Source organism: Musca autumnalis, unplaced genomic scaffold (genome assembly GCF_047663935.1).
Source record: "Musca autumnalis isolate F117 unplaced genomic scaffold, ASM4766393v1 scaffold_5, whole genome shotgun sequence".
In the NCBI taxonomy this organism is placed as follows: domain Eukaryota; kingdom Metazoa; phylum Arthropoda; class Insecta; order Diptera; family Muscidae; genus Musca; species Musca autumnalis.
The window spans coordinates 54,028,887-54,054,432 of record NW_027412088.1 but is presented as its reverse complement, the minus strand read 5'-3'; the positions used below and the strand labels follow the sequence as shown (position 1 = coordinate 54,054,432).

The 25,546-nt window shown below is 38.8% G+C and overlaps 1 protein-coding gene across 2 annotated transcripts in view; it reads right to left on the bottom strand.

Annotated features, from left to right (window-relative positions):
• The window catches only part of LOC141405317 (cysteine dioxygenase type 1), a 31,340-nt gene extending 6,053 nt beyond the window's left edge, over positions 1-25,287 (bottom strand). Inside the window, exon 1 of one of the 2 annotated variants that reach the window (XM_073989523.1) lies at positions 25,137-25,287. In XM_073989523.1, coding sequence (XP_073845624.1) covers positions 25,137-25,139 — 3 coding nt within the window. In that variant the 5' untranslated portion in view covers positions 25,140-25,287. Of the gene's footprint in view, positions 1-7,232; positions 7,360-25,136 lie in introns of those variants that run through there. The other variant, XM_073989524.1, reaches the window with a different exon arrangement.
• Positions 25,288-25,546: the final 259 nt, after the last annotated feature.

The following is a 25,546-nucleotide window of genomic DNA, read 5'->3' as shown; positions in this document are numbered from 1 at the left end:
GATTTTTTCTGCAACTACCAGACCGAATTATAATTCATCTGAAAGGTGATTGTGTTATCTGTCTAACAAAAAAATATGAAAATGTCTCTATCCGTTCAAAAGTTACAGAATTTTGACCAGGAAAAAACGATTCTGAACCACTGTGCGGCGATAACACCCAAGCAGGTATTGCAACGACACTATGATGTTGTGCTGAGGCACTATAAAATCGTTGCCTCCCTAAGGAAATGGTTCAGTGGCATTATGAGGAGGCACCCCGTTGCAGTCGGCATTTTGACCGGTTTTATTATTTTTCCACAGACCGGCCTATTGCTTTGAATGAAGTCAACAAGGTTTCTTTGTCAGTACACCAAGTCCTGCCGGCCACTGACTTGAGGGCCTTGTTCCTACTTTCGCGGACAACTTAAAATGCTATCGAACTTAACACCCAATATATTAGGGTAGTTTGTTGTCGGAATCCGGGCATCATTGACCAATATGTTCAGGGGTAGTCTTATTTCAGCCGTCCAGGTGGTGAACTGTGTGGTAGTGGATTTAGCGGCGGATATTTTCATATTCCTCAAATGGAGGAGCTGCACTAAGTCGGCTGTTAATATTTTTAACACCTCATACATATCATAGATGATAGAATCCGAAGTCAATATCGTACAATCATCAGCATACATTACGATCTCAATGACGTCTAAAGGGTACGGAATTTTAAAAAGGTAAAAATTAAACAGTTCCGTATATATCACCCCACCTTGTGGTGTATCATCTTAACGATCTTCGACTTCTTATTTTTGAATTCTATTCTGACGTACACAATTATGGTTGATTATATAACGTTTCAAATACAGCTGGATGGAAGACCTCTCTATGTAGCTGAGCAGGTTGGCATGGTTGACGGTATCTAAGGCCTTCGATATGTAAAGAAGAGGTCGGTCGCACAGCCTATTCTGGTTCATTTCTCGACTGATATTTGTAAATAAGGCGTGTAATGCTGTTGTGGTATTGTGTATTTTACGGAGCAGTAGTACCTCTAGAATCTTCGTGCTTTAAACGGCACCTAATTAAAATGTTTTTTAAATTTTTGTAGAGAGGATACCCGAAGGTTTGTACCGATATAATACAGGAGGAGTAGTGCCTGTAGAATCTTCGTGCTTTAAACGGCACCTAATTAAAATGTTTTTAAATTTTTGTAGAGGAGATACCCGAAGGTTTCTACCGATATAATACATCTACGAACTTGAACTAGTAATTTTTTCGTGCTACAATACTTCCTGAAAAAATAACATAAAAGCTAAACAAAAACTTTCGACCTCCACCAAATGAAATGATACCCGATTTGGTACAAATATTGCACATCGTACCATTTCTTAGCAACTAACTCGTACAATCACTTTAAAGACGTTCTATATCGCTTCACAACTTTTGGTACCTTCATCTCAAAAATTTAACATTTTCGCTCAAGTGCAGTTTAAGGTCTGTTGGAGGATCATTTTGAAATGTTCATCGAAGCTAGTCCTTGTGCTTCTGATTACAATGGTATTTTTAGTGGGCAAGTCCGTACTTCCTGACACAATCTGGTCGAAAGCTCTAAAAAGTCGCTATTTACAAACTGCCTATTGAGAGCAAGGCTGCTTTAGTTACCCCAGCAGCAAACCGGCTTTTTCCAATACCATTCACCCAGCCAAGCGAAAGAACCCAATGGAAGTGACTGTGTCTACACTTGCCAGCTCAGCGATATCTGATTGTTCCGAAAGTAGCACGGACTAATTCGACAACAGTACAAATAGTCCTTGGGAGAAAGGAAGCATAACCAAATAGGCATAAACTCAAAACTGTCGTCTCGTAAACCATCAACGGTGTTGCGCGAACTTTCCGCTGAGGACATTGAAATCCCAACCCTTTGTTAGTCGGGCAAACACAAGGTTATCTTCAAGGAAGCTGCTTGGGTGAAGGACGACTTGGTATGCACGCTTTATTTGGTATGCATGCTTTATTTGGAGAAGTGTAGCATATATTTTGACGACAAACACCTTGAGAGCTTTGAATATGACACCATGGCCCTTAAGAATGAATATAAAACAAGTAGGAAAACGTTAAGTTCAGCCGGACCGAACTTTTTATACCCTCCACCAAAATTAAATTGAAAGAGAATGGAATAATTAGTTTCCTTTCATCTACGAAAGTACTTAGCTTCGCCGTCGCACCTATGCTTATTCCTGGGAGGAGTAGAATTTGTTAACTGAAACAAAGACAAAATGCCAAATTTCAGCCATTTCGGGTTCATATTGGGGCCAAAACCTTCAAAATACCGAAAATGTGGAAGTACTGTTCTATGGGGGCTATATGAAAACATGGACTTATACCAACAAATTTCAGGTGGAACGTTTTATATCCTCAACGAAGACTAATTACCAAATTTCAACCATTTTGGTGGGATAATGAAGCTAAAACCTTCAATATACCGAATATCGGGAGGTACCGTTCTATGGAGACTATATTAAGGCGTGGACCTATACCAACAAATTTAAGGTGGGACGTTTATATCCTCAACGAAGACTAATTACCAAATTTCAACGATTTTGATGGGATAATGAAGCTAAAACCTTCAAAATACCGAATATCGGGAGGTTCCGTTCTATGGGGGCTATATGAAAGCGTGAACCTATACCAACAAATTTCAGGTGGAAAGTTCTATACACCCAACGATAACTAAATACCAAATTTCAGCCATTTTGGTGGGATAATGAAGCTAAAATCTCCAAAATACCGAATATCGGGAGGTACCGTTCTATGGGGCTATATGAATGCGTGGACTTATACCAACAAATTTCAGGTGGAAAGTTTTATACACCCAACGATAACTAAATACCAAATTTGAGCCATTTTGGTAGGATAATGAAGCTAAAACCTTAAAAATACCGAAAATCGGGAGGTACCGTTCTATGGGGGCTATATCAAAACATGGACCGATATATCCCATTTTCAATACCAACCATCCTGCAAGTAATAAAAACTTATGTACCAAATATTGACTCTCTATCTTTAAAATTGCGAGCTGTATCTTGATTTCAACAGACAGACGGACGGACGGACATGGTTAAATCGACATAGAATTTTATGCTGATCAATAATATATATACTTTATAGTGTCTCCGATGAATATTTCGATGTGTAACAAACGGAATGACAAATTTAATTATACCATCCATAGTATGGTGGAAGGTATAAAAATTGAGTTTGCTGCGCTCAAATTGACAGATGGGAAAGCTCAAGGACTCAGAATGTGTTATATGTGTTAAAATTGCTTGGATGAAGATGAGTGTTATAGGTCGTCTAAATAAGGTCAGATATTGAACCGTATACTTTCTGGATGCAGATCGCACGTCCTTACCACTGCACCACGGTGGCTTCTACAAACATTACGATATGCAATGTTTGGACCAACTCCGTTTGAAAGTTATCCTGCGCTACAGCCGCTTCACTTAGTGGCCGTAGGGGTTTTCTTGCAACTTTAAAGCCACTTTCTAGGGAACTATGGTCCTGCCCCAGAAAAAAAACTTGTACTGTCTTAACAAAGGCCTCGAGAACAACATGCTGCAAAAAGATTCAACACGATCCCAGAGCTGCTACTAAACTGCAGAGCTCCGAAATACTCGCTCGAATTCTACTTGCGAGTGAAATTCGAGCGAGTTCGAGCGGGAGTACTCGCGCGAGTAGAAAAAATAAAACGAGTATACTCTATTTTTACTCATCACTCGCGAAGCATATTCATATTTTTACTCGCGAGTGAAAAGTACCTGCGAGTGGGAGTGCGAGTTTTAAAAGAAGTTTACTCTCCACTCTTTTGTTTTATTTGGGAGCACTCGCGAGTACTCGGTGTGTAAAAATAAGAGTGGGACTGAAAATGCTCGAAATAATGTACGAGTTTACTCGAAGAGTATAATCGAGTAAAAATGAATTGATATATTTTTGGACATTTTTTGTATTGCGTTGGTGGGAAGTTGAGGGGTGGGCAAGTTGAGGGTGGCGCAAGTAGGGGGTGTGGGGGATTTGCTCCCCCTCAATTTCCCCCCATAAACTTCCCACCAACACTATACAAAATTTTTTCCAAAAATTTATCAATGCATTTTTACTCGATTTTACTCTTCGAGTAAACTCGTACTCTAATTCGAGCATTTTCACTCCCACTCATATTTTTAAACCCCGAGTACTCGCGAGTGCTTCCATATAAAACAAAAGAGTGGAGAGTAAACTTCTTTTAAAACTCGCACTCTTCGAGTACTCCCATTCGCAGGTACTTTTCACTCGCGAGTAAAAACGAGCAAATCGAACTTTTTACTCGCACTCTTCGAGTACTCCCACTCGCGAGTACTTTTCATTCGCGAGTAAAAACGAGCAAATCGGAGCTCTGCTAAACTGCACTTTTACGAAAAATTGAAATTTTGTGTAGGAGGTGGGCGAAAGAGTCCATATTCGACCCTGATCTATGTCTGGAAGAAATATTGCGATGTGCAAGCTTGGACGTGCGTAAGCCAAAAATGTAGAACCTATGTGATGGAGGTACCCGAAGGAGTGGGCAGATATGACCCATTTTCGAACATAAACAAAGTTTCGACAAAATATTTGTAATTGTTCCACAAACATCCCAGAAGGGATAATGACTGCACCCCGACTCATATTAGATCAATGATATGCAACCGCATGTTTGAACGGCGTGTCTTAAGACACCACTTGTAGAGAACTTTTTACATGGCTGAAACACTCTGGAAATGTGGCCATCAATACAATGTGGGTTATTTTGCCATCGGACACACACATTTCGTGTAACCAAATCGCAAAGTGGCTACCCTGTGTACTCGATAGCCTCACGAATATCATCGTTGAAGTCTTCAATCCACGTTGTCTAAATCACCAAACATCCAGTACTTCTTTATGTAGGATGTGATGAGCAATTGTATTCAATTGAATGCAGCTTTAATACATAAATATGTTCCCACAAAGATTCTCGAAGGGACAAGCGAGAATTCTCTTATATTAATGAGTGCATCCCGATTCATATTAGCTCAATGATGTTGTTGTTTTTGTAGCAGCATTTAAACCTACGTAGAAGCATAGGTCCGGTACGGAAGAACCCGCTGCCGTGGGTCCTACTTTTTATTGCCAAGTCCGATCGGCGAGTCTTATGGGACCACCTGTAGAGTAGTTTTTCATGGTTGAAATATTCAGGAAATGTTGCCAACATTACGCAGAGGGGGTTTTATAACCGTTGATAATGTATTGCCTAGCCCGGGAATTGTACCACGGTGGCACCAAAATGACTTTGCGAAGACCAAAGACCTTTTTATACCCTCAGCATTTATGCTAACGAGGGTATATACACTTTCATACGGGCAAAATGTGCATCATCGATATAATGGTTTTAGACCCGAAGTATGTTTGGACGAAATCCGTTTCAGACAATTTGGAGTCGATTTAGCACTGTCCGTCTGTCTGGCTGGCTGGTGCGCACGATAACATTCGAACGCATAAGCCGATTTGGTCCAAAATTTGGCTACTACTTCACTACTTCAGGTAATTCCCCCACAAAAGTTCAAAAATATTCGGAAAATTTGTGCGCACGATAACTCTTGAAGGGAGTAACGGATTTGGTCCATACTTTGCACATCGTCAAATTTCTACCAGACATAGATGAGATTCCAATATGGATTCTATCGGTCCACTCCTTCGGGTACCTCCCACACAAAATTTCGGAAAAGTTCAGTTTAGGACCTGCTCTCGGATCGTTTTTATTTTTGTTGTAGCGACTTGTATTCGCTGCCACCATTACGAAGGTACAAGTTTTATAAGGGACAAGTCCATACTTCATGAAAATAGCCAGAAAGTTGTAAAAATCCCCTATGGCACAATGTGTACGAGTATTGGTTGGAGCGCACGATAACTCTCGAACGGATCTGCCGATTCGGTCTAAAATTTGGCATTCATAATATTTTGTCCAAACATAGTTTAAGTTCGAAGATGAGCCACATCGTTCCACTCCTTCAGGTAATTCCCCACAAAAGTTCGAAATTGTTCGGAAGAATTGTGTCACACAACTCCTGAAGGCAGTAACGGATATGGTCCATACTTTGCAGATCGTAATATTTCTACGAGACATAGATCAAGCTTGAATATGGACTATATATGTCAATTCCTTTAGGTACCTCCCACACAAAATTTCGGAAAAATTCACTTTAAAGCCTGCTTTCGAATCGCTTTTATCTTTGTTGTAACAACTTGTGTTCGCTGCCCCCATTACGACGATGCAAGTTTTTTCGGGGGCAAGTCCATACTTCATGAGAAAATAGCCCGAAAGCTGTAAAAATCCCTATGGCACTATGCGTACGATAACTCTCGAACGGATCAGCCGATTCGGTCCAAAATTTGGCCTTTGTAATATTTAATCCAAACTTAAACTTGTTTGAAGATTGGCACTATTGGTGCGCACCTTCCCCAAAAGTTAAAAAAGCGTTACTATAATAGTACTCGCTATAACTGCTGAACGGAGCAACCGTCTAAACCTTGGATCTCCTAATATTTTGTCCAAATGTAGTATTACTTCAGAAATCGGTCTTCTCCTTAGGGTACTTCCATCACAAAGTTCAACATTTTTGTTTAAGCAGAGTTTAGGATCTGCTTGAAGAACCTTTGGAAAATTATACCGAGGTTATTCTTTGTGGTCCTGTTTAAGCGATTTTATGTTTTTCATGGGCAAGCTAATGCTTCCGGGCATCGTGGCCAAAACCTCTAAGTTATACGGTGACCAACTGAAAAGACTTGTGGACACAAAATCTATAAAAAGGAATGAATCCTAAAATAAGATCCACTTCCAAAATGGACTATGTCGGTCCATTCCTTCAATTCCACCCTCCGCAACGCTTTTGTGACTGAATTTTTTTTACTTGTTAATTTTTTCCGTTAAAATACCAAAATTATGATCTCTCTTAACTCAGACTATGGCTTATAACAGCTTTGGTATTTGTTGAATATATTTTAGGAATACACATCCACTGAACTTAAAAGGGAATTGGTATTTCTAAAAATAACTCTATTATTTTTTTCCAATCGATTTAAACTAAAGATTATTTACAAAAAGGTCAATGGAATATATTTTCGCCTGCTGAGGTCGGTTTTGTAATCTTAACACTATAACAGATTAATATTTGATTTTACAAAATAAAAACAACAATAAAGAAAAAACTCACTTTTTGCAATACGAAAAAAAAATTAATTAAAATTTGTTTTGAAAAGTAAAACGGTATTTTTTCTTAACCGACAGCGACGACAATGTTTACGAGATGATGTTTAACTGAATATTGATTTCAAATCCCGAGATTAAAGTAGGACTAAGCTTCTAGAGTCTAGAAACGGTTTTCTTTTGTTTTTGTATTTTTTATATATTTTTTGCTTAATTTGTTATTTATTTTTTACAGGGTATTGTTATTGTTTATATATATATACATTATTCTTATAAAAAAATTTGTTCGCTAAACAAATAGACATCTATCGATGGTGATGAGATGTTGGCAACATACAAATTATCAGTTCACACTTGGGCTATACATAAGCGATATAGATGGCGTAGATTTTGTTTTACATAAGCAGAACCTAGAGCATGAATCTAAGGTTCCATTTAATGCGAATTTTTATTGGAACAACCACAAAATTAGGTCTGGTTTATTGATGTTTTTTCGATTTTTTGCTTGACTTTGTTTTTGCTGTCTCGGAAGAGTAGGAAACTATTTCGACATGACGTCGTTTGTATTTTAAACACGTTTCTTTTTCCTTTTCGTTTGAAACTGGGCCTTATCATTATCAAAAAAGACCTTCAGGAAAATACACACCCATTTTTATGGAGTCTTCCATTATATAGTTGATAGGCTGGCTTAAAGCTACGCAGTTTCTACTGCGAATCGGAATTTTGAAAAAAATAAATAAATTTGAAGAAGTCGTATATTGTCTAATCTATGTTGAAGATCTCCTCCGTGTGTAGGAAGCATGCATTCAATCTTTGTACTTTAGTCCGGTCAAAATAGACATTGAAATAGCAAAAATTCCCACAAAGCTGAATTTTGGTGGAGAGCTAGGGTTTGCCATTAGAAGCAACGTCCTAAAAGTCCCCATCGATCCCATGTGTGCAAAAAAAATTATTCGGGGTCAAAGGTCAAAATTTAAGGGTTTTTGGGTTTTCGGATTTATTTTTTGAAAACGGTTGATCTAATCAAAAAGTGACTAAAGTAAATATTGTAGACAGAAAAATTATCTACAAGTTTGACCCTTATAATTTTTTTCTTAGAAGGAACCATTCTTGAGATATAGCTGTTCTAAAAAACACATGATTTTTATGCACTTATAAGGGAAATATGCACATATTCAGACGAACCGGCTAAAATAAGCGAAGTAATCGGATCTGTCCCCCAAAAAATATATATTTTCTTGAAGAGCGAAACTATAGCTATCTTCTAAAAAAATTCCAACAAAATCGGAGTGTGTTTAGTAGAGTTATTCAATGTTAGAGTCATTTTATGCAAAAATAGCCCATTTAACCCACATGTATAATCGAAAGCCCAACGGGAACGACCCCAACGAAAACTCTCCGATTTTTTTCAAGTTTTGTCCGAAGGTACGGTTTGTTGCGCTGATTACGGAAATGTATAATTTTCAACGGTTGCGGATCCGGTCCGCCGGTTATTAGACCCGAAAGGCCAAATTTAAAAACCGGGTTAGACCCGGTTCTACTGAACCGATTACTGCAAAGTGGATATCGTTTGAAAGCTTACGGAAGTATCTAACACATAGTGTCGTTACTTTGACCGGTTCTCCTCATAATGTACTTACGCGGCCAATTTTTTATTTGACCTTTAGATCGCGATATCTCGAAAATGGTAAGTATTTTTTAAGTGTCATAAAGACCACTCTTGTAGACAATTATTGAATCTACAACTTTTACTTTAGCCGGCTTTTGCTAAGTCTTACCGTTTTTGAGAAAAATTCAAAAAACTGAATAATGCCTCCAAAAATGACCTTTGACCCCGAATAACTTGTTTTGCACACATGGGATCGATGGGGACTTTTAGGACGTTGCTTCTAATGGCCAACCCTAGCTCTCCACTAAAATTCAGCTCTGTGGGAATTTTTGCTATTTCCCCCTTATACGCATGTCTATTTTGACCGGACTACTTCCCAAGCTTAACGTAGCCCTTATCAGTCACCTTTATTTGTAGTTGTTACTTTCCCAGCTATGTGTAGTTCCATGGCTTAGACATAGCGATAACTGTATAATGTTATATATAAACACGTGTCCGTTTTTTCAGACACTGCTCACATATCAAAGGGAATGCACTCTTTGAAATGAGGGCAGTGAAACTGAACCATGCTTCTATAGACCCATTCTGAAACAAAAGGTGATTCTATAGACACTTTTTTGAAAGAAAGGGTGCTTCTATAGACTCTTTCTGAAGTTGCTTCTCTAGACCCTTTTCGAAAAGAGAAGGTAATTCTATAGACCCGTTCTGAAAGAAAGGGGGTTTCTATATACAATTTCTGAAAAAAACGGGTCCTTCTGAAAGATAAGGTCTATAGACTATTTTTTCTATAGAATATTTCTGAAAGAAAGGGTCCCCCTATAGAACCTTTCTGAAAGAAACCGTGCTTCCATAGAACCTTTCTGAATGAAACCGTGCTTCCATAGACCCTTTCTGAAATAAACCGTGCTACTATAGACCCTTCCTGAAAGAATCCGTGCTTCTTTAGACAATTTCTGAAAGAAACCGTGCTTCTATAGACCCTTTCTCAAAAAAGGGTGCTTCTCTCCCTTTCTGAAAGAAAAGGTTTCTGAAAGAGAGGGTGCTTCTTAGACCTTTTCTAAAAAAAGGGTGCTTCTATAGACCCTTTCTGACAGAAAGGGTGTTTCTATAGACCCTTTCTGGAAGAAATCGTGCTTCTATAGACCCTTTTTGAAATAAAAGGTGCTTCTATAGACTCTTTCGAAAAGAAAGGGTACTTCTATAGTTCTATATTATTTTTGAAATAAAGGGTGCATCGATAGACCCTTTCGAAAAGAAAGGGTACTTCTATAGACCCTATCGAAAAGAAAGGGTGCTTCTATAGACCCTTTCGGAAAGAAAGGGTGCTTCTATAGACCCTTTCGGAAAGAAAGGGTGCTTCTATAGACCCTTTCTCAAAGAAAGGATGCTTCTATAGACCCTTTCTCAAAGAAAGTGTGCTTCTATAGATGCTTTCTCAAAGAAAGGGTGCTTCTATGGATGTAAAGTAGTTGAAAGTATTACAGATAATTATTTAACTACATTGGTATACTTATTATCCAACATATTTGAAAATATAAAAATAATGAACAAGTTAGGCTTTTTGATCAATTTTATGCATAGTTCTTGTTAAGTTTTAAGGTGTTGTTTAAGCGTTTAATCGGAATTTTAGGCTGACTGTAAGTGTTACTGAGTTCAGAACAAAACGTATATTTGTATTTATTGAACGTTTGTAACATATTTCGTCCAAAACTTTGGCTTATAAACAACATCCACAAAAACATTTTTGCGATATTTTGTTTTTGACATTTTTTATAAGAGCAATTCAACAATGTTTGTATATTTTCTCTAACACGTTTTTATAATGAACTATTTTGAAATTCATAGCAATTACAAATTCTTTATTATGTTTGAAATTTGCAATAGAAAAACTATATCAACCATTTTTTATGATATAATTTCTGTTCCACCGCAGTGTCGTAAATGTCTATTGGACAAAAAGATTTTTCTGTCGAATTTGTTTTGTTCGACCTTTCGAATGTTACCAAAATCAAAATTATTGAGCTTGAGGTCAATGTTTATATTTTACTAGCTGAACCCGGTGCGCTTCGCTACCCCGAATAAGGTAAAATATATTTTGACAAATTTATTTGTGGGCCAATTTTCGTCTATCATTACAACTTTCATTAAAATCGGGTATATATAAAGCGTGTTTGGTGCATCAAATACATGAAATCGAACGAAAATATATATGGGCGCTATTTCCAAATCTGAACCGATTTCAATATAATTTGGCAAATTGATTTCTAGACCAAATTCCTGCACACATCCAACATTTGGAGACATTATCTTTTACCATTCTATAGATATTTGCATAAAAAATCTAAATTTTTGGAGGTACCTCCGATTCTGATGCTATTTTTCCGGATCAACGCCGAATTTCAGACAATTTTATAGCCTATGTTACTTTCAGACCATGTAGTGATATACTCTGAAAATTTCAGGAAGATCAGTTCAGCGGTTTTTGAGTCCATAAACTTCAAACAAACGTACAAACATTTTTCTACTTATACATATTATTTCCAATATTTCAAAATTACAATGAATTTCATCTTCAATGATTTTGTCGATTACTCTTTGAATAAAACCAGAAGAAGGGTTTATATGACACCCACAGTAATTGTATTTTGGGTAGTACCTTCAACTTTGGGGACAGGAATATACCCTGAGCCTGTGTGAATTGAAACTTTCATCTATAGAAAGATCGAATAGCAGCTACACAGCCAAAATACTTAAACCAAAAAACTATGTATTAGGAGATTTTCAGAAATTTGTAGCCATTTTGGACGTATGAACTTGCAAACAAAATATGCGGAGGAGGTATGGAGAAATGAACTGGACCGACATAGTTCATTTTGGGAGTAGATCTTATTTTGGGAGTCATTCATTTTAAAAGATATTGCGCCCACCAGTCATTTCAGTTCGCCACAGTATAATTTTCATCTTTTGACCCTTATGTTAGGAAATATGGACTTTCCCACGAAAAATATAATACCGCTCTAAACACAAGCAATACCTTCAGTAAAAATTTCTAATGATCCTCAAATAGACCTCAAACTGCATTTAAACAACTATTTTGAAGGTTTGTGAGGGAGGTACCCCAGTACGGCCCATTTTCGAACAAAAACTAAGTTTGGGAAAAATATATTTATAAATCCAAAGTTTGAACCAAATCTGTTGCTCCTTTCAAGAAAACTCGCGCATACCACTTTAGCTAAAATTCTTGAAATGTGGGGGAAAATACCTTAAGAAGTAGACCGAAAAGCACCATCTTCGAATTTTGTATATATAAGGCTCGCTGAAATATTGCCATAAACAAAGTTTGGACCAACGCAGTATCCGGATCGAAAGTTGTCGTGCGCACTAGCCACTACACATGATTGCTTTAGGAAGTATAGACTTGCCTCTGAAAAACTTGTACGGTAGTAATACGAGCCCCGAGAACACTTGTTGCAAAAAAACAAGTTTCCAGAGAGTTTTTTTATTTATTAATTTATTTATTTCATATTTTTACTTATAACTAATTATTAGTATAAAGGATGTGAAGTCATGACCATTGAGGTCTTAAGCTTACACAGCTTATCCAGAGAGGTCTTAAACTGCACTTCGCTGAAAATTTTTGAAATACTCTGCGGAAGTTTGCCGAAAGAGTAGATCAAAATATCACGAATGCCAAATTTTGGACCGAATCGGTTGATCTGTTTGAGAATTATCGTGCCATCAGGCGGCTACCCAGACGAACGGACATAGCTAAGTCGACTCCAAGTTTTCCGAAACAGATTTCTTCCAAACACACTTTGGCCCTAAAGCCATTATTTCGATGAGGCACATTTTGGCTAAAGGCTGAGAGTATACAAAATGTAGATTGGGAAAAATTGTGTTCATGGATTTTTGCTAAAAGAATGTATACATGTATAGACTTTGGATTGGGCGACATAATTTCATTTTAAACGAAGTTAAGACTGTATTCCATATGTTCCCTTGTTCCTGATAAATTTATGAGTAGATCCAGAATTTCTGTAAGTGAAGTCCGACGATTAGACGCCAAAATTAGTCTTTTGACAGATGCACGATTTGGCGACAGAATTTGTCATTTACATAACCGCGATTAGGTGCTAGAATTCCTTGATGGATAGACTAACTATTGCTCAGCATTAGTTCTCGGCCTTCAGAAATTCTTTGCGATATGTAGTCCGATGTCTACATATCGCAAAGAATTTCTGAAGGCCGCATATTGCATATTTCTGAAAATTATAATGTTAAGATATTTGAAAATTAAATGTTATGATATTTCTAAGGTTTTCCATTGTATTCGCTTTCTTTTGGCCTTACCGAAGTGATATCACTGAATTTCATAACATTCACTGTAGATGTGAATTATATTAATTATATATGGCAGTGGTGGCCAAAATCACACATTTGTAAATTATAACTAGCGCTAGTGTGAGTGGAAACGTAAACAATGCGTTAACCGAACGAATGTGTTTACAGTGTACGTGTGTGTCGTATGCTCGCGGCCATAGGAAAGTTGTTGTTGGTGGCCATCACTGATATATGGCATTATTAATATATTCATTGTTATTGTCAAAAAAGTTCTAAAAAAAGATAAAATTGGCCAAGAAGTCTTGCGCTATATGAACTAAAAAATAGCATTGCAAATTATTTCATCAGTAGAATAAGTCTAAAATAAGGTTTACATCTTTGCTAAATAAGACATTTTCGCTAACATGAACATTCAAAATTTTGGTCAGGTGGGCCCCCCCCCCGAAATTAAATCCTGGCTACGTCCCTGCCTCTATAGACCCTTTCTCAAAAAAAGGGTGCTTCTATAGACCCTTTCTCAAAGAAAGGGTGCTTCTATAGACCCTTTCTCAAAGAAAGGGTGCTTCTATAGACCCTTTCTCAAAGAAAGGGTGCTTCTACAGACCCTTTCTCAATGAAAGGGTGCTTCTATAGACCCTTTCTCAAAGAAAGGGTGCTTCTATAGACCCTTTCTAAAAAAAAAGGGTGCTTCTATAGACCCTTTCTCAAAGAAAGGGTGCTTCTATAGACCCTTTCTAAAAAAAAGGGTGCTTCTATAGACCCTTTCTCAAAGAAAGGGTGCTTCTATAGACCCTTTCTCAAAGAAAGGGTGCTTCTATAGACCCTTTCTCAAAGAAAGGGTGCTTCTATAGACCCTTTCTCAAAGAAAGGGTGCTTCTATAGACCCTTTCTCAAAGAAAGGGTGCTTCTATAGACCCTTTTTCAAAGAAAGGGTGCTTCTATAGACCCTTTTTCAAAGAAAGGGTGCTTCTATAGACCCTTTCTCAAAGAAAGGGTGCTTCTATAGACCCTTTTTCAAAGAAAGGGTGCTTCTATAGACCCTTTCTCAAAGAAAGGGTGCTTCTATAGACCCTTTCTCAAAGAAAGGGTGCTTCTATAGACCCTTTCTCAAAGAAAGGGTGCTTCTATAGACCCTTTCTCAAAGAAAGGGTGCTTCTATAGACCCTTTCTCAAAGAAGGGTGCTTCTATAGACCCTTTCTCAAAGAAAGGGTGCTTCTATAGACCCTTTCTCAAAGAAAAGGTGCTTCTATAGACCCTTTCTCAAAGAAAGGGTGCTTCTATAGACCCTTTCTCAAAGAAAGGGTGCTTCTATAGACCCTTTCTCAAAGAAAGGGTGCTTCTATAGACCCTTTCTCAAAGAAAGGGTGCTTCTATAGACCCTTTCTCAAAGAAAGGGTGCTTCTATAGACCCTTTCTCAAAGAAAAGGTGCTTCTATAAACCCTTTCTCAAAGAAAGGGTGCTTCTATAGACCCTTTCTCAAAGAAAGGGTGCTTCTATAGACCCTTTCTCAAAGAAAGGGTGCTTCTATAGACCCTTTCTCAAAGAAAGGGTGCTTCTATAGACCCTTTCTCAAAGAAAGGGTGCTTCTATAGACCCTTTCTCAAAGAAAGGGTGCTTCTATAGACCCTTTCTCAAAGAAAGGGTGCTTCTATAGACCCTTTCTCAAAGAAAGGGTGCTTCTATAGACTCTTTCTAAAAGAAAGGGGCGCTTCTATAGACCGTTTCTCAAAGAAAGGGTGCTTCTATAGACCCTTTCGGAAAGAAAGGGTGCTTCTATAGACCCTTTATCAAAGAAAGGGTGCTTCTATAGACCCTTTATCAAAGAAAGTGTTCTTTTATAGATGCTTTCTCAAAGAAAGGGTGCTTCTATGGACCCTTTCTCAAAGAAAGGGTTCTTCTATAGACCCTTTCTCAAAGAAAGGGTGCTTCTATAGACCCTTTCTCAAAGAAAGGGTGCTTCTATAGACCCTTTCTCAAAGAAAGGGTGCTTCTATAGACCCTTTCTCAAAGAAAGGGTGCTTCTATAGACCCTTTCTCAAAGAAAGGGTGCTTCTATAGACCCTTTCTCAAAGAAAGGGTGCTTCTATAGACCCTTTCTCAAAGAAAGGGTGCTTCTATAGACCCTTTCTCAAAGAAAGGGTGCTTCTATAGACCCTTTCTCAAAGAAAGGGTGCTTCTATAGACCCTTTCTCAAAGAAAGGGTGCTTCTATAGACCCTTTCTCAAAGAAAGGGTGCTTCTATAGACCCTTTCTCAAAGAAAGGGTGCTTCTATAGACCCTTTCTCAAAGAAAGGGTGCTTCTATAGACCCTTTCTCAAAGAAAGGGTGCTTCTATAGACCCTTTCTCAAAGAAAGGGTGCTTCTATAGACCCTTTCTCAAAGAAAGGGTGCTTCTATAGACCCTTTCTCAAAGAAAGGGTGCTTCTATAGACCCTTTCTCAAAGAAAGGGTGCTTCTACAGACCCTTTCTCAAAGAAAGGGTGCTTCTACAGACCCTTTCTCAAAGAAAGGGTGCTTCTATAGACCCTTTCTCAAAGAAAGGGTGCTTCTATAGACCCTTTCTCAAAGAAAGGGTGCTTCTATAGACCCTTTCTCAAAGAAAGGGTGCTTCTATAGACCCTTTCTCAAAGAAAGGGTGCTTCTATAGACCCTTTCTCAAAGAAAGGGTGCTTCTATAGACCCTTTCTCAAAGAAAGGGTGCTTCTATAGACCCTTTCTCAAAGAAAGGGTGCTTATATAGACCCTTTCTCAAAGAAAGGGTGCTTATATAGACCCTTTCTCAAAGAAAGGGTGCTTATATAGACCCTTTCTCAAAGAAAGGGTGCTTATATAGACCCTTTCTCAAAGAAAGGGTGCTTATATAGACCCTTTCTCAAAGAAAAGGTGCTTATATAGACCCTTTCTCAAAGAAAGGGTGCTTCTATAGACCCTTTCTCAAAGAAAGAGTGCTTCTATAGACCCTTTCTCAAAGAAAGGGTGCTTCTATAGACCCTTTCTCAAAGAAAGGGTGCTTCTATAGACCCTTTCTCAAAGAAAGGGTGCTTCCATAGACCCTTTCTCAAAGAAAGGGTGCTTCTATAGACCCTTTCTCAAAGAAAGGGTGCTTCTATAGACCCTTTCTCAAAGAAAGGGTGCTTCTATAGACCCTTTCTCAAAGAAAGGGTGCTTCTATAGACCCTTTCTCAAAGAAAGGGTGCTTCTATAGAACCTTTCTCAAAGAAAGGGTGCTTCTATAGACCCTTTCTCAAAGAAAGGGTGCTTCTATAGACCCTTTCTCAAAGAAAGGGTGCTTCTATAGACCCTTTCTCAAAGAAAGGGTGCTTCTATAGACCCTTTCTCAAAGAAAGGGTGCTTCTATAGACCCTTTCTCAAAGAAAGGGTGCTTCTATAGACCCTTTCTCAAAGAAAGGGTGCTTCTATAGACCCTTTCTCAAAGAAAGGGTGCTTCTATAGACCCTTTCTCAAAGAAAGGGTGCTTCTACAGACCCTTTCTCAAAGAAAGGGTGCTTCTACAGACCCTTTCTCAAAGAAAGGGTGCTTCTATAGACCCTTTCTCAAAGAAAGGGTGCTTCTATAGACCCTTTCTCAAAGAAAGGGTGCTTCTATAGACCCTTTCTCAAAAAAAAGGGTGCTTCTATAGACCCTTTCTCAAAAAAAAGGGTGCTTCTATAGACCCTTTCTCAAAGAAAGGGTGCTTCTATAGACCCTTTCTCAAAGAAAGGGTGCTTATATAGACCCTTTCTCAAAGAAAGGGTGCTTATATAGACCCTTTCTCAAAGAAAGGGTGCTTATATAGACCCTTTCTCAAAGAAAGGGTGCTTATATAGACCCTTTCTCAAAGAAAGGGTGCTTCTATAGACCCTTTCTCAAAGAAAGAGTGCTTCTATAGACCCTTTCTCAAAGAAAGGGTGCTTCTATAGACCCTTTCTCAAAGAAAGGGTGCTTCTATAGACCCTTTCTCAAAGAAAGGGTGCTTCCATAGACCCTTTCTCAAAGAAAGGGTGCTTCTATAGACCCTTTCTCAAAGAAAGGGTGCTTCTATAGACCCTTTCTCAAAGAAAGGGTGCTTCTATAGACCCTTTCTCAAAGAAAGGGTGCTTCTATAGACCCTTTCTCAAAGAAAGGGTGCTTCTATAGACCCTTTCTCAAAGAAAGGGTGCTTCTATAGACCCTTTCTCAAAGAAAGGGTGCTTCTATAGACCCTTTCTCAAAGAAAGGGTGCTTCTATAGAAAAACCCTTTCTCAAAGAAAGGGTGCTTCTATAGAAAAACCCTTTCTCAAAGAAAGGGTGCTTCTATAGAAAAACCCTTTCTCAAAGAAAGGGTGCTTCTATAGACCCTTTCTCAAAGAAAGGGTGCTTCTGTAGACCCTTTCTCAAAGAAAGGGTGCTTCTATAGACCCTTTCTCAAAGAAAGTGTTCTTCTATAGATGCTTTCTCAAAGAAAGGGTGCTTCTATAGACCCTTTCTCAAAGAAAGGGTGCTTCTATAGACCCTTTCTCAAAGAAAGGGTGCTTCTATACACCCTTTCTCAAAGAAAGGGTGCTTCTATAGACCCTTTCTCAAAGAAAGGGTGCTTCCATAGACCCTTTCTCAAAGAAAGGGTGCTTCTATAGACCCTTTCTCAAAGAAAGGGTGCTTCTGTAGACCCTTTCTCAAAGAAAGGGTGCTTCTATAGCCCCTTTCTCAAAGAAAGTGTTCTTCTATAGATGCTTTCTCAAAGAAAGGGTGCTTCTATAGACCCTTTCTCAAAGAAAGGGTGCCTCTATAGACCCTTTCTCAAAGAAAGGGTGCTTCTATAGACCCTTTCTCAAAGAAAGGGTGCTTCTATAGACCCTTTCTCAAAGAAAGGGTGCTTCTATAGACCCTTTCTCAAAGAAAGGGTGCTTCTATAGACCCTTTCTCAAAGAAAGGGTGCTTCTATAGACCCTTTCTCAAAGAAAGGGTGCTTCTATAGACCCTTTCTCAAAGAAAGGGTGCTTCTATAGACCCTTTCTCAAAGAAAGGGTGTTTCTATAGACCCTTTCTCAAAGAAAGGGTGCTTCTATAGACCCTTTCTCAAAGAAAGGGTGCTTCTATAGACCCTTTCTCAAAGAAAGGGTGCTTCTATAGAAAAACCCTTTCTCAAAGAAAGGGTGCTTCTATAGAAAAACCCTTTCTCAAAGAAAGGGTGCTTCTATAGAAAAACCCTTTCTCAAAGAAAGGGTGCTTCTATAGAAAAACCCTTTCTCAAAGAAAGGGTGCTTCTATAGAAAAACCCTTTCTCAAAGAAAGGGTGCTTCTATAGAAAAACCCTTTCTCAAAGAAAGGGTGCTTCTATAGAAAAACCCTTTCTCAAAGAAAGGGTGCTTCTATAGAAAAACCCTTTCTCAAAGAAAGGGTGCTTCTATAGAAAAACCCTTTCTCAAAGAAAGGGTGCTTCTATAGACCCTTTCTCAAAGAAAGTGTTCTTCTATAGATGCTTTCTCAAAGAAAGGGTGCTTCTATAGACCCTTTCTCAAAGAAAGGGTGCTTCTATAGACCCTTTCTCAAAGAAAGGGTGCTTCTATAGACCCTTTCTCAAAGAAAGGGTGCTTCTATAGACCCTTTCTCAAAGAAAGGGTGCTTCTATAGACCCTTTCTCAAAGAAAGGGTGCTTCTATAGACCCTTTCTCAAAGAAAGGGTGCTTCTATAGACCCTTTCTCAAAGAAAGGGTCCTTCTATAGACCCTTTCTCAAAGAAAGGGTCCTTCTATAGACCCTTTCTCAAAGAAAGGGTGCTTCCATAGAAAAACCCTTTCTCAAAGAAAGGGTGCTTCTATAGACCCTTTCTCAAAGAAAGGGTGCTTCTATAGAAAAACCCTTTCTCAAAGAAAGGGTGCTTCTATAGACCCTTTCTCAAAGACCCTTTCTCAAAGAAAGGGTGCTTCTATAGACCCTTTCTCAAAGAAAGGGTGCTTCTATAGACCCTTTCTCAAAGAAAGGGTGCTTCTATAGACCCTTTCTCAAAGAAAGGGTGCTTCTATAGACCCTTTCTCAAAGAAAGGGTGCTTCTATAGACCCTTTCTCAAAGAAAGGGTCCTTCTATAGACCCTTTCTCAAAGAAAGGGTCCTTCTATAGACCCTTTCTCAAAGAAAGGGTCCTTCTATAGACCCTTTCTCAAAGAAAGGGTGCTTCTATAGACCCTTTCTCAAAGAAAGGGTGCTTCTATAGACCCTTTCTCAAAGAAAGGGTGCTTCTATAGACCCTTTCTCAAAGAAAGGGTGCTTCTATAGACCCTTTCTCAAAGAAAGGGTGCTTCTATAGACCCTTTCTCAAAGAAAGGGTGCTTCTATAGACCCTTTCTCAAAGAAAGGGTGCTTCTATAGACCCTTTCTCAAAGAAAGGGTGCTTCTATAGACCCTTTCTCAAAGAAAGGGTCCTTCTATAGACCCTTTCTCAAAGAAAGGGTGCTTCTATAGAAAAACCCTTTCTCAAAGAAAGGGTGCTTCTATAGAAAAACCCTTTCTCAAAGAAAGGGTGCTTCTATAGAAAAACCCTTTCTCAAAGAAAGGGTGCTTCTATAGACCCTTTCTCAAAGAAAGGGTGCTTCTGTAGACCCTTTCTCAAAGAAAGGGTGCTTCTATAGAAAAACCCTTTCTCAAAGAAAGGGTGCTTCTATAGACCCTTTCTCAAAGAAAGGGTGCTTCTATAGACCCTTTCTCAAAGAAAGGGTGCTTCTGTAGACCCTTTCTCAAAGAAAGGGTGCTTCTATAGACCCTTTCTCAAAGAAAGTGTTCTTCTATAGATGCTTTCTCAAAGAAAGGGTGCTTCTATAGACCCTTTCTCAAAGAAAGGGTGCTTCTATAGAAAAACCCTTTCTCAAAGAAAGGGTGCTTCTATAGAAAAACCCTTTCTCAAAGAAAGGGTGCTTCTATAGACCCTTTCTCAAAGAAAGGGTGCTTCTATAGACCCTTTCTCAAAGAAAGGGTGCTTCTGTAGACCCTTTCTCAAAGAAAGGGTGCTTCTATAGACCCTTTCTCAAAGAAAGTGTTCTTCTATAGATGCTTTCTCAAAGAAAGGGTGCTTCTATAGACCCTTTCTCAAAGAAAGGGTGCTTCTATAGACCCTTTCTCAAAGAAAGGGTGCTTCTATAGACCCTTTCTCAAAGAAAGGGTGCTTCTATAGACCCTTTCTCAAAGAAAGGGTCCTTCTATAGACCCTTTCTCAAAGAAAGGGTCCTTCTATAGACCCTTTCTCAAAGAAAGGGTCCTTCTATAGACCCTTTCTCAAAGAAAGGGTCCTTCTATAGACCCTTTCTCAAAGAAAGGGTCCTTCTATAGACCCTTTCTCAAAGAAAGGGTCCTTCTATAGACCCTTTCTCAAAGAAAGGGTGCTTCTATAGAAAAACCCTTTCTCAAAGAAAGGGTGCTTCTATAGACCCTTTCTCAAAGAAAGGGTGCTTCTATAGACCCTTTCTCAAAGAAAGGGTGCTTCTATAGACCCTTTCTCAAAGAAAGGGTGCTTCTATAGACCCTTTCTCAAAGAAAGGGTGCTTCTATAGACCCTTTCTCAAAGAAAGGGTGCTTCTATAGAAAAACCCTTTCTCAAAGAAAGGGTGCTTCTATAGACCCTTTCTCAAAGAAAGGGTGCTTCTATAGACCCTTTCTCAAAGAAAGGGTGCTTCTGTAGACCCTTTCTCAAAGAAAGGGTGCTTCTATAGACCCTTTCTCAAAGAAAGTGTTCTTCTATAGATGCTTTCTCAAAGAAAGGGTGCTTCTATAGACCCTTTCTCAAAGAAAGGGTGTTTCTATAGACCCTTTCTCAAAGAAAGGGTGCTTCTATAGACCCTTTCTCAAAGAAAGGGTGCTTCTATAGACCCTTTCTCAAAGAAAGGGTGCTTCTATAGGCCCTTTCTCAAAGAAAGGTTGCTTCTATAGACCCTTTCTCAAAGAAGGGGTGCTTTTATAGACCCTTTCTCAAAGAAAGAGTTCTTCTATAGACCCTTTCTCAAAGACCTTTACGATGGTACCAATTTTTTCTTGCGCAAGTCCATACTTCCTGAGATATTGGCCTAAAAGCTCCAAGAAACCCTGACGGCACCAACCAAAATGGCAAATCCGCAAGATAATTATCGCAGGGAGTTTCTGGTTGGTGCAGACTTTGCACATCGTATTATTTCATCCAGTCATGTATCAGGTTGGAATATGGATTGTATCGGTCCACTCCTTTGGTTACCTCCCATACAAAATTCGGATAAAGTGGAGTTTAAGAGCTCCTCTCGGATCGTTTTGATATTTTGTTTAATAAGTTGTCGTTGCGGCTCCCTTTACGACGTTACAATTTTTTTCTTGCACAAGTCCATACTGCCTTAGATATTGGTCTGAAGTCTCCAAAAAACCCTTACGGCACCAACCAAAATGGCAAATCCGCAAGATAATTATCGTAGGGAGTTTGTGATTGGTGCAGACTTTGCACATAGTATTATTTCATCCAGTCATGTATCAGGTTGGAATATGGATTGCATCGGTCCACTCTTTCGGTTACCTCCCACACAAAATTCGGATAAAGTGAAGTTTAAGAGGTCCTCTCGGATCGTTTTGATTTTTTTTTCAATAAGTTGTCATTGCGGCTCCCTTTACGACGGTACAATTTTTTTCTTGCGCAAGTCCTTACTTCCTGAGATATTGGCCCAAAAGCTCCAAGAAACCCTGACGGCACCAACCAAAATGGCAAATCCGCAAGATAATTATCGCAGGGAGTTTGTGATTGGTGAAGACTTTGCACACCGTTTTATTTCATCCAGTCATGTATCAGGTTGGAATATGGATTGCATCGGTCCACTCCTTTAGGTACTTCCCACACAAAATTCGGATAAAGTGAAGTTTAAGAGCTCCCCTCGGATAGTTTTGATATTTTTTTTCAATAAGTTGTCCTTGAGGCTCCCTTTACGACGTTACAAATTTTCTCTTGCGCAAGTCCATACTTCCTGAGATATTGGCCTAAAAGCTCCAAGAAACGCTGACGGCACCAACCAAAATGGCAAATCCACAAGATAATTTTCGCAGGGAGTTTTTGATTGGTGTAGACTTTGCACATCGTATTATTTCATCCAGTCATGTATCAGGTGGGAATATGGATTGCATCGGTCCACTCCTTCGATTACCTCCCACACAAAATTCTGATAAAGTGAAGTTTAAGAGCTCCTCTCGGATCATTTTGAATTTTATTTCAATAAGTTGTCCTTGCGGCTCCCTTTACGACGGTACAATTTTTTTCTTGCGCAAGTCCATACTTCCTGAGATATTGGCATAAAAGCTCCAAGAAACCCAGACGGCACCACCCAAAATGGCAAATCCACAAGATAATTTTCGCAGGGTGTTTGTGGTTGGTGCAGACTTTGCACGTCGCATTATTTCATCCAGTCATGTATCTGGTTGGAATATGGACTATATCGGTCCACTCTTTCCGTTACCTCCCACACAAAATTCGGATAAAGTGAAGTTTAAGAGCTCCGCTCGGATAGTTTTGATTTTTTCAATAAGTTGTCGTTGCAGCTCCCTTTACGACGTTACAAATTTTTTCTTGCGCAAGTCCATACTGCCTTAGATATTGGTCTGAAGTCTCCAAAAAACTTTACAGCACCAACCAAAATGGCAAATACGCAAGATAATTATCGTAGGGAGTTTGTGATTGGTGCAGGCTTTGCACATAGTATTATTTCATCCAGTCATGTATCAGGTTGGAATATGGATTGCATCGGTCCACACTTTCGGTTACCTCCCACACAAAATTCGGATAAAGTGAAGTTTAAGAGCTCCTCTCGGATCGTGTTGAAATTTTTTTTCAATAAGTTGTCCTTGCGGCTCCCTTTACGACGTTACAAATTTTTTCTTGCGCAAGTCCATACTTCCTCAGATATTGGCCTAAAAGCTCCAAGGAACCCTGACGGCACCAACCAAAATGGCAAATCTGCAAGATAATTCTCGCAGGGAGTTTCTGATTGGTGCAGACTTTGCACATCGTATTATTTCATCCAGTCATGTATCAGGTTGGAATATGGATTGTATCGGTCCGCTCCTTCAGGTACCTCACACACAAAATTCGGATAAAGTGAAGTTTAAGAGCTCCTCTCGGATAGTTTTGAATTTTTTTCAGTCAGTTGTCCTTGCGGCTCCCTTTATGACGATACAAATTTTTTCTTGCGCAAGTCGATACTCCCTGAGATATTGGCCTAAAAGCTCCATGAAACCCTGACGGCACCAACCAAAATGGCAAATCCGCAAGATAATTCTCGCAGGGAGTTTCTGATTTGAGCAGACTTTGCACATCGTATTATTGCATCCAGTCATGTATTAGGTTGGAATATGGATTGTATCGGCACACTCCTTCAGGTTCCTCACACACAAAATTCGGATAAAGTGCAGTTTAAGAGCTCCTCTCGGATCGTTTTGAAAATTTTTCAATAAGTTGTCCTTGCGGCTCCCTTGAAGACGGTATAAATTTTTTTCTTGCGCAAGTCCATACTTCCTGAGATATTGGCCTAAAAGCTCCAAGAAACCCTGACCCTGACCTCCCACACAAAATTCGGATAAATTGAAGTTTAAGAGCTCCTCTCGGATCGTTTTGAATTTTTTTCAATAAGTTGTCCTTGCGGCTCTCTTTACGACGGTACAACGTTTTTCTTGCGCAAGTCCATATTTCCTGAGATATTGGCCTAAAAGCTCGAAGAAACCCTGACGGCACCAACAAAAATGGCAAATCCGCTACATAATTCTCGTAGGGAGTTTCTGATTGGTGCAGCCTTTGCACATCGTATTATTTCATACAGTAATGTATCAGGTTGGAATATGCATTGCATTGGTCCACTCCTCCGGTTACCTCCCACACAAAATTCGGATAAAGTGAAGTTTAAGAGCTCCTCTCGGATCGTTTTGAATTTTTTTTCAATAAATTGTCCTTGCGGCTCTCTTTATGACGGTACAAAATTTTTCTTGCGCAAGTCCATACTTCCTGAGATATTGGCCTAAAAGCTCCAAGAAACCCTGGCGGACCAACCAAAATGGCAAATCCGCAAGATAATTCTCGCAGGGAGTTTCTGATTGGTGCAGACTTTGCACATCGTATTATTTCATCCAGTCATGTATCAGGATGAAATATGGATTGCATCGGTCCACTCCTTCGGTTACCTCCCACACACAATTCGGATAAAGTGAAGTTTAAGAGCTCCTCTCGGATAGTTTTGAATTTTTTTCAATAAGTTGTTCTTGCGGCTCCCTTTACGACGTTAAAATTTTTTTCTTGCGCAAGTCCATACTTCCTGAGATATTGGTCTAAAAGCTCCAAGAAACCCGGACGGCACCAACCAAAATGGCAAATCCACAAGATAATTTTCGCAGGGAGTTTGGGATTGGTGCAGACTTTGCACATCGTATTATTTCGGACAAATTTCTAGCATCTTTTTGATTCTTTTTTCAGTAGAACAACCTACTGAGCGGCCTTATTTACAACGGTACATTTTTTCGGAGTAAGTCAATATTTCCTGAGATAATGTGCCTGTCGGCACATACCAAAATGGATATTGTGTGGAGCCTATGACTCCGATGGAAAGAGCAACTTGAAGGTGATATCTCAAAAGAAGATCAGAGCGTTTATAAATCAATTCTTAGTTCAGATTATGGAACAAACGGTTCTGTGTAGAATATAAAGCCGTCGAAGTAAGTTCATGACCTATGGCAACAATAGTGTTTGAAAGTCTTCCGGATATCACTATTTGTTCTTCTCTGTATAGATAAACTCGGTCCACAATACCCCACTACATCTTTCCATTCTTTCTTAGAAACAATTGCTTTTGACTTTGAAAATATATTGCTTTAATAAAAACAACCTCGGTGGAACAACAAACTAAATAAAAATATAAAATACTATAATTTAACTTTTCCAATATTTTTTGTTTTCAAAAAAAAAAAACAACAACAACTTAATTACAAAGTTTCACTTACCATTTTGATTAAAATTTTTGTTAATTGCCGTTTTCCTGCTAAGCGATTTTCCTTGCAAATTGTTGCGGTGTTTCAGCGTTGCACTTCAAGTTTTAATTTTCGCAAAAAATGTTCAAACAATTTTCAAACTTTTTTTGCTTGGTATTCAAATTTGTCGCGCTTCTATGTTAATATTTTGCCTTTATAAGCGATCGTGTAATAATAATAGTAGCTGACTAACCGCTGCTATTGGGCCCGTGGACACGTTCAAAAATTTTAATTATTTTACGCAAAAAACCAACCAACTCTCTTTACTATTAACAACAACAACCACAACTATTTGACTTTGTTTTGTTTTAGTTTGTTTACGTTTTTTTTTTCGTTTTGTCTTCCAGTCTTCAATCGATCTCTGACTCTGTCTGTTATTTTTA